The 12,837-nt window shown below is 38.8% G+C and overlaps 2 protein-coding genes across 4 annotated transcripts; one reads left to right on the plus strand and one right to left on the minus strand.

The window, feature by feature from the left end:
- Positions 1-31: 31 nt before the first annotated feature.
- On the plus strand, positions 32-7,268 carry nostrin (nitric oxide synthase trafficking). 3 transcript variants are annotated; one of them, XM_069702513.1, is made up of 16 exons: positions 32-1,210; positions 1,386-1,471; positions 1,567-1,650; positions 1,867-1,929; positions 2,024-2,105; positions 2,200-2,262; positions 3,172-3,270; positions 3,352-3,477; positions 3,962-4,060; positions 4,153-4,278; positions 4,764-4,872; positions 4,957-5,045; positions 5,139-5,264; positions 6,170-6,425; positions 6,522-6,617; positions 6,692-7,268. In XM_069702513.1, exons 1-16 carry the CDS (start codon positions 1,115-1,117, stop codon positions 6,826-6,828), a joined length of 1,737 nt encoding a protein of 578 aa, XP_069558614.1. In that variant the 5' UTR covers positions 32-1,114; the 3' UTR covers positions 6,829-7,268. The 3 variants fall into 3 exon arrangements, with proteins under 3 accessions (XP_069558614.1, XP_069558615.1, XP_069558616.1); XM_069702514.1 differs by having other exon boundaries at positions 6,525-6,617; XM_069702515.1 differs by having other exon boundaries at positions 1,137-1,471.
- On the minus strand, positions 7,260-12,319 carry spc25 (SPC25 component of NDC80 kinetochore complex). The gene is made up of 7 exons (XM_069702522.1): positions 12,232-12,319; positions 11,195-11,348; positions 10,291-10,356; positions 9,728-9,874; positions 9,492-9,617; positions 8,339-8,437; positions 7,260-7,649 (listed from the first exon to the last, which is right to left on the minus strand). The coding sequence occupies exons 2-7, from the start codon at positions 11,343-11,345 to the stop codon at positions 7,525-7,527; spliced, it is 714 nt and encodes a 237-aa protein (XP_069558623.1). The 5' UTR covers positions 11,346-11,348; positions 12,232-12,319; the 3' UTR covers positions 7,260-7,524.
- Positions 12,320-12,837: the final 518 nt, after the last annotated feature.

A 12,837-nucleotide genomic window follows, 5' to 3' on the forward strand; every position in this document is an offset into this window, starting at 1 on the left:
CACCACATAACTAGGGCTGCCTGAAAGGAGGACTAAAGGAAACAAAAAAATATTCATATTTAAGAATTCTAACAATTTCTATTAATTTTCTAATAATCTACTATAGTTCGAGATTTCTGTCGATCAGCTGATCGATTAATTGACTAGTCGTTATAATTGTTACATAAGTTTAACTGTCTGTGGCAGAAGAGGAGCTAATGAGAGTCATGCACGCTCATATTCTTCTGCAGTGTCCTTTAAAAATACATAATCGACATCTATTCACCTCCAACTGCTGCTCAGACATGCAACCTGCTGCAGTCACTGAATAACTCATTTACTATGAACTGAAGATTCCTGTTTGGTGAGTTCCAAATATCTCTTTACTGCATTGATGATTTCCATTAAGGCATCTTCTAGATGTGGTTTGTAAGAAGTAAATAATGGCTTTATCAATGAGTGACTAATGCTTGATTTATTATTATTATAAAAATAAGAGGAACTTTGAGGGATGAAAGGCTGTAAAAAAAAAAAAGTGGTTGGACTGCGTCACTGCACCAAAAGCTATTCATTTACAACTTACTAATAACACTTGAGCAGCTTCAGATATGATGGGCACTAGTGAGTCTCTAATAGATTAACATTATTTCAATATTTTTTTATTTTGGCATTGTGCCTTTACATGATAGGTCTCCAGAGAAATGCTGCATATCTTTACAGTGTTTCCAACATGTATAACTGACCTGACAACCCGAAAGTTGTTCTTATTCATTGCCTTACACATGGTCTAATAAGTATTGTAAAATATTTATTAATCATTACTAAATTACTTATCTTATAAACTCTTTCTAAAAGGTGACTTATGAGAAAGTGGCACTCGGTATGTTCAGTGTCTCAAACTGACATGAAGCAACACTGGTTTTGTCATGTAGTTTTTTTTAGCTGATGATTGGCTAAAATCATGAATAGACCTGAATACACTCGAGTTTATATCTTTTCCCGTCTTTACACCTGTGGCAGATTGACTTGCTCTCTAGTTTGAGTTTATACTTGTAGCTCCTTTTTTTTTTTTTCTCTCCTCTCACTGGAATTTTCCTTTGTAAAGTGCAGTGGTAAAAGTTCAGGTGACTTCCGCATGAGTGAGTTTGGGAGGAAGGTGGTCAAAGTTCCAGGTGCAAAGTCAACAAACAGCCGCAGTCTTAAGATGAAGGATCCTTTTGGCGCCTGCTCCGTGAGTATTTATTTTAAAATGAGGGCAGTGTTTATTTTGAAAATACACGAAGACGATTGTAATATGGACGTCACTGTTGGACAGATTGGACAACTATCACAATCACAACTTTGTACCGGTTTGAACTCAGTTTTTTCAGTCACAATTTCATGGAGTATTCCTCGCTGTCTTTCAGTATAACCAGCTCTATCAAAACGTGAAGATATATTCCAAAAATGGGGAGTACTTCTGCAAAGAACTTATGACAGTATTTCAGCAAAGGTAGGTTCAGTAGTTAGATTTAGAAACTGTTTGACTTTCTGTTGGAGTTACGTTTGACTTGTCATCTCACGCTTCAACCTTTTTCTGTTTTATAGGGCAGAGCTGGAACTTACGTACGCTAAAGGCCTCCAGAAACAAGCTGGCAAACTCATCAGAGCCTCCAAAGGAATGTCAAACAAGTAAGGGACACACCGCTGAATGTTTAATTGGCTCTGCCTTTGGTCTGTTGTGTGAACATGAGCTCTTCCTGGGGACTAACTGACAAATGGTATGCAGAAATAATGGTATCGTGGGAAATAACATGCACCCAGCACATTAGAGGTGATGAAAACACAGGCAGGTGTCCGGCCACTTAGCCCACAGCTCTAACCTTTTCATGCCGGCTGCCCACGCAGTTCCACCTACAGCGCCTGGTGTCATGTGTCAGACGAGATGTACTCCAGAGCGGACGCCCACAGGTACGATTTTCAACCTGAGTTCACCTCACGGCTGAGCCAACACACACATGAAACAAATGTGAGGGAGATTTCTAGTGTGATGATCTCATTTCAGATCATTAGGAAATGCGTTTCAGCAGGAAGTGATCCTGGAAATACGACAAGTCTTAGATGAGCAGAGTAAGAGGAAGAGGCCTGTATGTCATTTATTCTTTCTCTCTCCGTCAATATATTTCTGTTTTAGCTTCCACTCATATTAAAATGTGTCTTGCACTTTTTCTGTTTTGACAGCTTGACACTGCCGTTGAACGAACTGGAAAACTTGTGACTGTCAACTGGAGCGAGCAGCTCAAGGTAAAGAACCTTCCTCCATTCAAGGAATGAAAACGTGTTATAAACATGCTGTGATGGGAACTCTGGTGGAGCCGCCGAATCCTAAATCCATAAAAAAGTTTGTTTGGCTGTAAACTAATAAATCACATTTAGTAATCTTTCTAGTTTGGCCCTTACAGTACTGTATTATAGATACCTGCATTATGCATTACAACGCATGCATAATGTATCACTAGGGTCAATATTAGGTTTAATAATGCATTATGTTGTGTTTAAACAGGTACAAGACAATACAAGTTGGAGCACAACACACTGAAGGATTCTAGGAATTTAGAATTTGATAGCAGGTTATAAAGTCTGGTGTTGTCACGGAGATATTATGACCAGCCATAACCACACTGCTTGCTGATTATGGTGACAGAAAGCAACGTAATGCTTCATTGGCTTTATAACCTTTCATACAAAATAACATCAGTAAGAAATACCCTGTAGTCTACATTTACATAAAGAAGCATTAATGAAGTGAAAGTTGAAAAGTTACAGATTCCAGTAAATATAGATCAAATAAAAAATATTTAAGTTAATAATCAGTTATTATATAGGAGTTCAGTAAACTTTAAACCCGGTCACATCTTCTGTGTGGTTTACTGAGCCATTCCCTCCAGTGGAAGATATATTTCCGATGCACCTTTTCAAAGTGGTTTTAAAAATAGCTCAACTACTTTTATAATTCTTTTCTTCAAAGTCAAACATCACAAGTGAAAAACAAACTACCAAAAGGCACAATGAATGTTATATTTTAAATCATATCCACCCTTCTTCACAACATAATAAAGGGCTAAATGCAATCTTATTTAATGTACTTGTATAATTTTGTTACACTAATAATTCCTTCATGTGATTTCTTGTGTTTCCTATTTTGTACAACAGATAAAAAAGAAATTATTTGGACTAACAAGAGAACATGAGGCTCTGTTCAACTTTGTTGAAAACAACAAACACATCTGCACTGAGAAAGAAAAACAAAAGGTACATGAAACTATCCTCAGAGTACCTGCTGGGAAAGCTGAGCGCGATCACTAAAGATTGTTGTTTCCCTCTTGACAACAGATGCTGAACAGGTTGACTAAGTCAGCCGAGCTGCAGGCGCGGGTGGATGAAGAGTACTTTAATATGAACATGGAGGGTCATCAGATGAGACTCAAGTGGGAAAACACATTGAAAAACTGCTACCAGGTGAGGAAATGATTTCACTTTCCTCCTCGTTGTGGGCATTCAGCTGTTCCTCTTATCAAGAGTGGCTCTCTGTGATTCAACAGGGCTGTGTCTTGCTCAAGGGCACCTCATCTGTAATAAGTTAAACCAGTGAGTGTTTGGTTGCAGAAAAATCTACAAGCACTTGGTCCATTTACCAACCCAAGCACTGTTTTTACTTAACTCATTATTTCATGCCATATTGTCTTTGATCAGCATGTAACACAGGAGAGCAGCAGGAGGGGAAATATCAGGCTGCCGGCTCAAACATAATTCACTTAATGTGCCGTCTTTCCAGACACGACATCATTTTCCCTCGTGCTTTTATTTTAATTTCACTTCAGCTTTAGATGCCAGGTGATATGTTGGGTATGACGCACCACAGAGGAAACGAGCTGGTCAGCAGTCTGTCTGAATACACATCTAATGGCACAAAGACACTATTGGTACTTTCTGCTTTTTCCAGATTGTACAGGAGCTGGAGAAACAGCGAATCGAAGTCCTGTGCAACATTTTGAGCAGATACACCCTCCACATGTCCAGCTTTGAGCAAACCCTCAAACATGTGAGACACCCTGACCTCCCATCCTGCTCACAAGTACACCACTAATCACTTTAAGGGTGCTATTACCTGTGTGTACTTGTGCTACTTTCCAGGGCCAGAGACAAATAGAGCAGGCAGTCCAAAGAGTGGACATGGACAAAGACATACAAACTCTGTTGGAGGAAAACCGCAACACAGTTGAAGAGAACAAAGCAGCGTTTTTGATGGCTGACTATTTTGTAAGTCTTCTTTTTTTCTTTGCTGAGAATCTGCTGTTGAATTTTAAGGAGTTTTTTCCTGCAGGCCAGACTCACTCAGTGAGTCACCTTTCAAAGACCAACTCAGTCCTCTGTTGAGTCTCTGTACACCGCAGATACAAAGATGTGCTTATTATTTTGTATAAGGGGCTGACATGAATCCTGAACTGTGTATTGTTGTATCGTACGTTTAATGGATCAGATGCTACTATGGTCTCCCTTGAGAATATGATCATCTCAACAGGATTTTCCTGATTTATTAAATCTATGTGCTGGATATGAATATGCAGAGTCCAGTGCAACAGTAACGGTGGCATACATGTAAGATTTCCAGGAACACTATGAATTAGTCCCATTTCAGACCACAGCACCAAATATCATGCAGTTTTAATACAAACACCATCAATACCAGATTTTAAACTCCAATTACTGATGTGATTTGATAAATTCCTGATAACTTTGTTCAGGAGGAAGACAGCAAATCCCTGATGGACAAAGACAGAAGAAGAGAAGCCATTAAGCTCAAAGTTGAGCGTCTGGAGAACAATATTACCAAAACAAAGAAAGACAGTGAAGGCAAGTTCTGTGAAATATCTTTTAAGAAATGTTTGGACGGTTCGTTATGTCTCCGTGTCTTCCCAACTAATCCTCTTGTTGTAGGAATTGAAAAACTGATGAAAACGTACTCGGAAAATCCATCTTTCTCAAACCAAAAGAACCTGGAGGAAACTGAACAGCAGCTGGATGAGGTGAGTCGTGTCCGTGTGAGCAGGATGGACAGCGGCATTAAATTCAACATAAATTAGTGTCAGGTGTTCACTTATGTGTTCTGTTACTTACAGTGCTGTCTAAAGCTGGATCTCCTCGAAGCAACACACCACAAACTCTCCGTGTCCCTGTCTGCATTAGACGGGAAACCAAAGTCATTTCACAGATTCAGTGACAGCATTTTCAAATGGAAAGATAAGGTAAAAGAAATGTTTTTACCTTCAGGACAGACTTGGTATATTATATAGTAGAAAGGATGAAAGGTTTGTAACTGCCGTGTAACTCCTTTGAATCCTCGAATAGATGGAAACGGAAAGCTCTTACTCAGCATATTGCACAAGTGCCTCTTAGAAAAACAAATTAAAGCAGATCCACTGGAACTACAGTGGAACACTGGACTGGTTATAATGGGCAGATGGTGCGAGTAAACGAGGGTGTTAATGATTTTTCCCTCAATAAAAGAAGTGTGAAAATGCATCTGCTCATTGCAGAGTATTCTTGTTTTGATTACTGTTTAATTGCTGAATTGATGAAGATCCCCACATGACAGCATTTACAAATATTACAGTCCCAGTGAAGCTCAGTTTCAATACACTGTTATTCCATGTAATTTTGGAAGATAAAGTTTATCATTAAACTAAAATATCCTGCCTACTTTCTTCATATCTTTGCACATTTTGGTTAATATATCAGTCAGAAGTTTTGTCATTTGTAATATTGGAAACAGACTCAAATATCCAGTATTGGTTGGACTCTATTTAACACGAGGCTTTCACATATGCAAATGTTCATACTGTTAAAGAACACTTTCATGTACAGATTTGTCATCCTGGGATTAAAGATGTTCAGCCAGAATGTTCTTGCAGAAGATTTGATCCAGTCTGCGTTTGGATTTGACATTTTTGTTCAATTGCTAACTTAGTTTTAATTCACACTCAATCTCAGTATTTCACATCCATCAGTGGTGTGACACGAGTCTTCAGCATCATAGCTGCTAGTTTGTTATTGTATTAATATCGGTTCACATGCAGATTTGTATGTTTATTTTCCTGTGAAACTTTTTCTAAAGACAGACCATATAAACTAAAGTATTTTGTTCTGTCAGGACTGTGAACATAGTGTCGTTCAGCTGACTCGTCCAGTCAAACTCCGGAGGACGCCGTCCAGATCCCGACAGTCACTGAGAGCTTCCATCATTTACAAAGGACCAGCTCAGTTTGGGACACAGCAGTCTGTGGAGCCTCCACCAGACGCCTCTGAGCCGGTCACTTCTACAACTGCAGCACAGGAAAGTGAAGCTGCAGAGTGTGACAGCACCGTTAACGGAGCTCCACCTCACACACATGACGACAGAGGACCAGGTAATGTGTTTACAGAGCGTCAACGCGGCAATTTATTTCTAATTACTAATTATGTCTGAAGATGTACCTGGAAATAAAATCTGGAAAAATTTCTAGCAGATCAAAAAACACCAGAGTTTTGCAGTTTAGGAAAATGCAAAGCCCTCTACGACTTCACACCCAATCAGGATGATGAACTGGCTTTGAAAGAAGGTAAGTAGCAACTCTGCAGTTTATCCAAAACAACAGTAAAGACCGATAACTGATCAAAATGATTTGCTCCTCAGGAGATCTTCTGGACATTTACTCCAAGGAAGGAAACGGTTGGTGGTTTGGCAAACTGAACGGGCAGACGGGTCATTTCCCATCGACCTACGTTGAAGAGCTGCCCGTGTTCGGCAGCGTGAAGTCGTCTGACGCCTGACTGATGAACAGCAAAAACAGAAAACTCACTGTACATCAGAGATTCTTAAATTCAGCAGCGACAAAAATTAAACAGAAATGAATCCACTGCGAACACAAATTTCTGTGTGTGGACTTCCCAACTTCATTCATGGCTTTAAAAATGGATAATAGAAACAAGCATTTAGTTGAATACTGGCTCTTCTGCTAACCGGTATTTTGTAATGCTCAAAGGATTCATGTTGTAATGAACTTTTAAACCCAAACAATTATTTTTGTCCATCATTTTGCTACACTGTGAACAGACGAGTCAGCAACCAAGTATTTCATAAACACAAACTTTATTACAACATGATTAACATTTAAGCAAAAACTGGGCCCAGGAAAATAAAAGTGCGATTCTTCTGTGATATCCTCACCGACTGTAAGATTAACTAAATAAATGAAAACTGTTTACGTCAATATGTTGATGGTCAGTTACCTTTTTTTCCCTTATTTCTGGATATGAATGTGTAAAAAGACAGCGAGGCCTTATCATTCCAGAAATGGAATATAACAAATATGGTATAATATGACGACCTCTCTTGATAAAGCAGTTGATGTTTTGTGTGCAGACCTGTAATCCCTCCTCGGATGGATTCATGTAGTCCTCCTTTCTTTCAACAGTCCACATTGCAGCAAGAACTTGCATGTTTTGTTTTTATAAATGCTTCCAAACTTAGCGACGTGTCAGCGAGACAAACTCCTTCCTGATATTTGCCAGGAACGCTGGTAAATTATTGGTCTCCTGAAGCCGGCTTTCCAAGACCGGCAAACACTCGAGCGCGGGGTCACTCGACACAACTGTAGAAATGGAAGACGTTTGTAACTATAATGAAAACCATTTGCGAAGCTTGCTGCTAGATAAGAGTGGCGAGGTCTAATGTTCTTTTTAAAAAGACCAAAACCTGGACCTTTTCCATCTCACATGCTGTGATCATGATAAACTAGTTTCCTCTTAATCAGCTGATTTGCTTTCTTTGAGCACAGTTTGAGGATTGATTTGTTAATCCTGGATTAGTCAGTTATTAGGTTGCCTTGCTGCTTCTGTCACAGGGGGCTTTGAATGTGTGCAGCGCACAATGAAATCAGAGGATTATCAAAGTAATCTGCAGGCAAACAGACATCCCGATGTCAGAGAGCTCGGACTGAGTCGCAGGTTGTGGGATAATGTAACATGTAAAAGCACCATGAACGGATGAGGAGAGGACGTTGGCCCAGTTTGACCCGGCTCTCTGTGAGTCCACCCAAACATCAGACCTGGAGACGTTTGTAAAAGGAGGAGGCCAAAACACCGGATGAGAAAAGTAGAAGTCTCAACCAGTAGAAGACCAAATATTTTTGTCCATGCCATTTGAATTTGTGATATTATTTATTCAATTATGTGACTGTTCTACGAATTATCTGGCTTTGGCTGCTTAAACAAAACTTTTTGGAGCGATAGGTGCACTGTTGGTTTTGGTCTCTAGAGCACTTCAGCGTGGGGAACTTACCTTGGTACGATCCATTCTCTTTAATCCCCATCGTGACAACGTAGGCGCACTCTTCATCAGCGGGGTTGATGTGCCGGAAAACAAACTGCAACTTTTCACCTTTAAAAGCACAACAAACACATTTGTAGGTTTTACAACCTCAGTATGAGTTGACCAACACTGAAATAGACCACAAATGATCATTCAATTCATTCAAGTGTGAGTATGCTCAGTCTGAATTAAGTGTTTCCACTGTGGATGGAAAAAAGGCTGGGTGGATGATTTGATAGTACGATTCACCGTGGCAACGGGTGCAACCAGAGCAGAGTCTCCATTTTATTACACTGCAGTTGGAAATGATGTGTTAATATGCCCATTTTATTGAGCATAGTTCACTCGTTTATCATGAAGCAGACTTGATTTTCCTGAATGAATGATTAAGGGATGAAATCCGAACGTTTGAGCTCATTTACCCAGCAGTAACCTGACGGGGACAAAAAGCTGCTGGCAGTAGAGGACAAAGTCAAGCAGATAAGACATACCGTAAGTATATTTTTAGACCTCCAGCTATAACCTTATAATATGACCCTTTAAGATGATATGGGGGATCTGCAGTTGAAAAATAATCTCGGTTAAAACGAAATGTTAATTTTTTTTATGTCTGTTTTACATATTTAAAAATCTAACTCAACATCACTGTTGGCAAGTTGTGATTATATGCAAACATATTCAAAAACTTACTTTTGAAGTAAGTGTGTTTCACAAAGACGGAAAGTGTTTGTGACATCCTGTGTCATACAGCCACGGCTCTTGCTTGTGTAACAGTGTGCAACATCCCCGACAAAGAATGTACTGTCGAATTATCTCTCTAAATCAATTAGTTTGGTTGGTGTTGTCGTCATCATGTACATCACATGACATGAATTCATCATCTTTTCTGTCTGTAATCATGTTTTGCTTTGGACACACGATGTGGAAATCCTACCAGGATATTCTACAAGAATATTTCTCATTATACTGAAAACCAACCAGCTTTAAGCAAGAAGCCGTCTGAGCCGTACAAAACGACAACTCACAAAATCTTCATACTTATTACGATTAATGTATGAAAACTGTGTTGGATGTTACAAACGAGACTCAAGGAAAAGACTTCATATGGAAAAGTTTGGCATACCTTTGACCACTTGTGTTTTGTCAAGGATTGTTCGTATCTCCAACCCCAAATGATCCTGAAAGACTTGTCTAGATTTCCCGAGATTCCGCAGTTTGGCTTTGTTTGCTTTATTTTGAGACTCGATTGCTGAAAAAAGTAAATAAAGAAACAGGTCATTTATCAAAACGACTCAATGCTCCAGTCATAAATGAACTTCTGTGATATGCTGTTAATTCCATTTTTAAATATCGCCTTACACTCTCGTTTCTGGTTTTGTTCCGCTTTAAGTTTCTCAATCTTCTGGATGATGTCATCTTTCTGCATCTCCTTGTCCTGAATCTCAGACAACATCTCAGATATGGCGTGGTGCGTCTCCTTCACTGACACCTTTTTTTGTTCCAGGTCTGGGGGACAAAAACAGCGTCAGTCCAAGTACAGTGAACCCTCGTTTTTCGCGGGGGTTACGTTCCAAATAGAAACCGTGATAGGCGAAATCCGTGAAGTAGTAACCTTTATTTTACAATTGAAATAGATAGAACTGGACATTAAATATATCTACGTTACATATAGTCGTAATGTGATTTCAATGCACGATGCAAATCCGTGAAGCAGCGAGACCGTGAAAGGTGAACCGCGTTATAGCGAGGGTTCACTGTACATCCAAACAGAACACAGTGAAGCTGCATTAAAACCTGTTGCCCTCTTGTCCCAAACGTACTGGAACAAGAACACAGATGGGAATACTGATGGCACATATAAACACAGCTTCAGCAGAGAAGGATGGCACACATTTATAACGCTGTGTTGCATATTAACTCACCTTTCTTGAATGTCTGTGTCCTCTCAAACAGCATCTCATCATCCTTCAATTTCTTTGAACATGTATCTGCACCAGAGAAAACAGAAATATGACAAATAACCATCCAAATCTCGCATTAAAAGCAACTTAACTGAAACAACTGGATATGAATGACAGTCAAAGTCCTCGCTCCAAATATGCTGAGTCATTATGTGTCATAAAATACTACAAAAACAAACCCTGCAACTCTGTGACTCTACTTTTATGCTAAGGTAGAAAACACTGAAAAAAAACCTCATGATCTTGGAGTCATTCACACATTCACAGAGTAAAAAAACAATTCCATACATTTATTCAAGTGGTGTTATTCCCTTTACATAAATAATTAGTAATTGTGAATAATAAAAAGTCAAGAGTTTTAAAAATGGCTTTAAAGTGCATCTTAAAGGTTCAGTGTGTAAGATTTAGTGGGATCTATCGACATGAATGAACAATACTTTAATCTGAGTATAATCACCTGAATCTAAGCACAGTTGTGTATCTGCAGCTTGTCTGCGAGATGCCACTAAATCCTACAAACTGCTCGTTTAAAAATGACCTTAAAGAGGCCTTGAATAAATCTGAGTTTTCCCCTCATAAACAATGTCACGACATAAAACATGCTCAACAACCTACCATTCATGGGAGAAGGTTTTCTAATCTGTAATTTTATTTTTACTTGTTTTAATTGAGTTAGTGTTAATTGTTTTTTAATTGTTGAGGTTCTGAGAAGCTCAACCTGTCAAACGTACTACACAGTACAATATTATACCAAAGTACAACAACAATTTAAATAGGAAGGTAGCAGGAGAACAGGCTTTTAAAAAGAGCTCCGGTGATCACGTTACATCTGGAAATAAAGGGACGCAGAATAAGTGGAATTTACCAAACGCTGACTTCACAAACTGTCTGTGGGTCTGAGACAACTCCGTACTGCCGTCGATTACGTCGGCATATTCTTTAAGGTGTTTGTTGTGGATCTCCTCCAAAGCACCGGTGAACTTATCGCTCAGGTCCGGGTCGGTAATGGACATCATGACCTGAGGTGAAACCAGCAGGCGGACGTTAAAGGACACAATTCTCACTTTGCAGAGCATTTTAATCAAATGTAAAATACATTTTAATCAAATGTAAAATACATTTTATTAATCAAATGTAAAATACATTTTAATAAAATATAAAACACATTTTAATCAAATGTAAAATACATTTTAATCAAATGTAAAACACATTTTAATAAAATGTAAAACACATTTTAATAAAATGTAAAATACATTTTATAAAATACATTTTAATAAAATGTAAAACACATTTTGATCAAATGTATTTTACATTTCCTGCATGTATTTGATAACATCGTAGATGTCGTGTTTTTTAAAGGTTGTTCAGGGGAAGTTGATCATTTATTCACACAAGAAACATGAACTTCGACGTTTTACTTGATAAGTAAAATAAAGCAGCAACATTAATAATAAGGAGTGATGTGAATGTTTGTTCTGCTGTAAACACAACAAGAGATCAAACTGATGTTTTCACCAAGTAAGAACAAAAGTTAGTTTGAGTCATAAAATCAGACATTAAATGTAGAAACTAAAGGCGACGAACAGCTGATGAGGTCCGTTACGACAGTTTTGAAGAGTTTACGGTGTTTCGTGACGTAACGTCGTTAATTCTAAACGATAATAAACCTGCAGAGTGATTTAATGTCCTGTTGTCTTGAGCATCTGGTGCTAACGGATAATATCTAAACAGCTAGTTAGCTTCATCCTATAAACTCAACCGGAAACATTAGCATGCTACCGCTAATGCTAGTTAGCTCTGAGTTAGCTTGCCGGGGTTTCCGTTATTTACGAGGCAAATAAAAGCAACATCCTTCTTAACAAACGGACATTTGATCAGTTAAAATGTGGACGCGATACTCACTTGTCTTAAAACCCGTGATGAACTTCTTCTGAATCAACTTCTTCTGATGAACTTCTTCTGACTGATCGTCGTTATTTTCAAAAACCCGCGGTCTGTCCGCAGGGGGCGGGGCCTCAACACCGGAAATGACGTAGCAGTATTTTGCTTCCGTTTACAAATAAAGAAATGGAGTTTTTTTTGTACATTTCAGTGGCGCTGTAAATGTCCTTCCTTCCTAAATATTGAATAGAAAACTTTCAATATTTGTTGCAAAACAGTAAAATCCAGCCGGGTTTAATAAGATGTTCTCACAAGCTGACTGTTGTGTTTATTCCACCTAGTGGTCAAAGCGAGGAAGTTAAATTCGGTGCCAACAAGTCCCAACAAAACAAACTCAAACCTAAATTATATCATTTCCAATATTGTGTGCTCAGACTGAAAGATGGCTGTAGATGTAACCTGGACAGAAAAACTGACGGTGGTGATGAACTCGGTGAACTCGGCCGTGGAGGCCAGATGGACGGTGTTTTTCACCGGCAGTATTATGGGAAGGCCGTTTTGTTGCTACGTTCTCTGAGAATGAGAATATTAATGAGGCTGAAAGGATCCAGAGGTCACGGGGCACTG

This window comes from Brachyistius frenatus, unplaced genomic scaffold (genome assembly GCF_029030835.1).
Source record: "Brachyistius frenatus isolate BFR_SWC_R1_liver_20210118 unplaced genomic scaffold, ASM2903083v1 Contig_42, whole genome shotgun sequence".
NCBI classification, from domain to species: domain Eukaryota; kingdom Metazoa; phylum Chordata; class Actinopteri; family Embiotocidae; genus Brachyistius; species Brachyistius frenatus.

What these genes read in the sequence shown, in the direction of transcription:
- nostrin (XM_069702513.1), top strand. Translation starts at nt 1,115, where the DNA reads ATGAGTGAGTTTGGGAGGAAGGTGGTCAAAGTTCCAGGTGCAAAGTCA. An exon ending in ATGACAGTATTTCAGCAAAG is followed by an intron (nt 1,472 to 1,566) that starts GTAGGTTCAGTA and finishes TCTGTTTTATAG; the next exon opens with GGCAGAGCTGGAACTTACGT. An exon ending in AGAGTAAGAGGAAGAGGCCT is followed by an intron (nt 2,106 to 2,199) that starts GTATGTCATTTA and finishes CTGTTTTGACAG; the next exon opens with CTTGACACTGCCGTTGAACG.
- spc25 (XM_069702522.1), bottom strand. Translation starts at nt 11,345, where the DNA reads ATGATGTCCATTACCGACCCGGACCTGAGCGATAAGTTCACCGGTGCT. An exon ending in GTTTGTGAAGTCAGCGTTTG is followed by an intron (nt 10,357 to 11,194) that starts GTAAATTCCACT and finishes TCTCTGGTGCAG; the next exon opens with ATACATGTTCAAAGAAATTG. An exon ending in GACACAGACATTCAAGAAAG is followed by an intron (nt 9,875 to 10,290) that starts GTGAGTTAATAT and finishes TTTGTCCCCCAG; the next exon opens with ACCTGGAACAAAAAAAGGTG.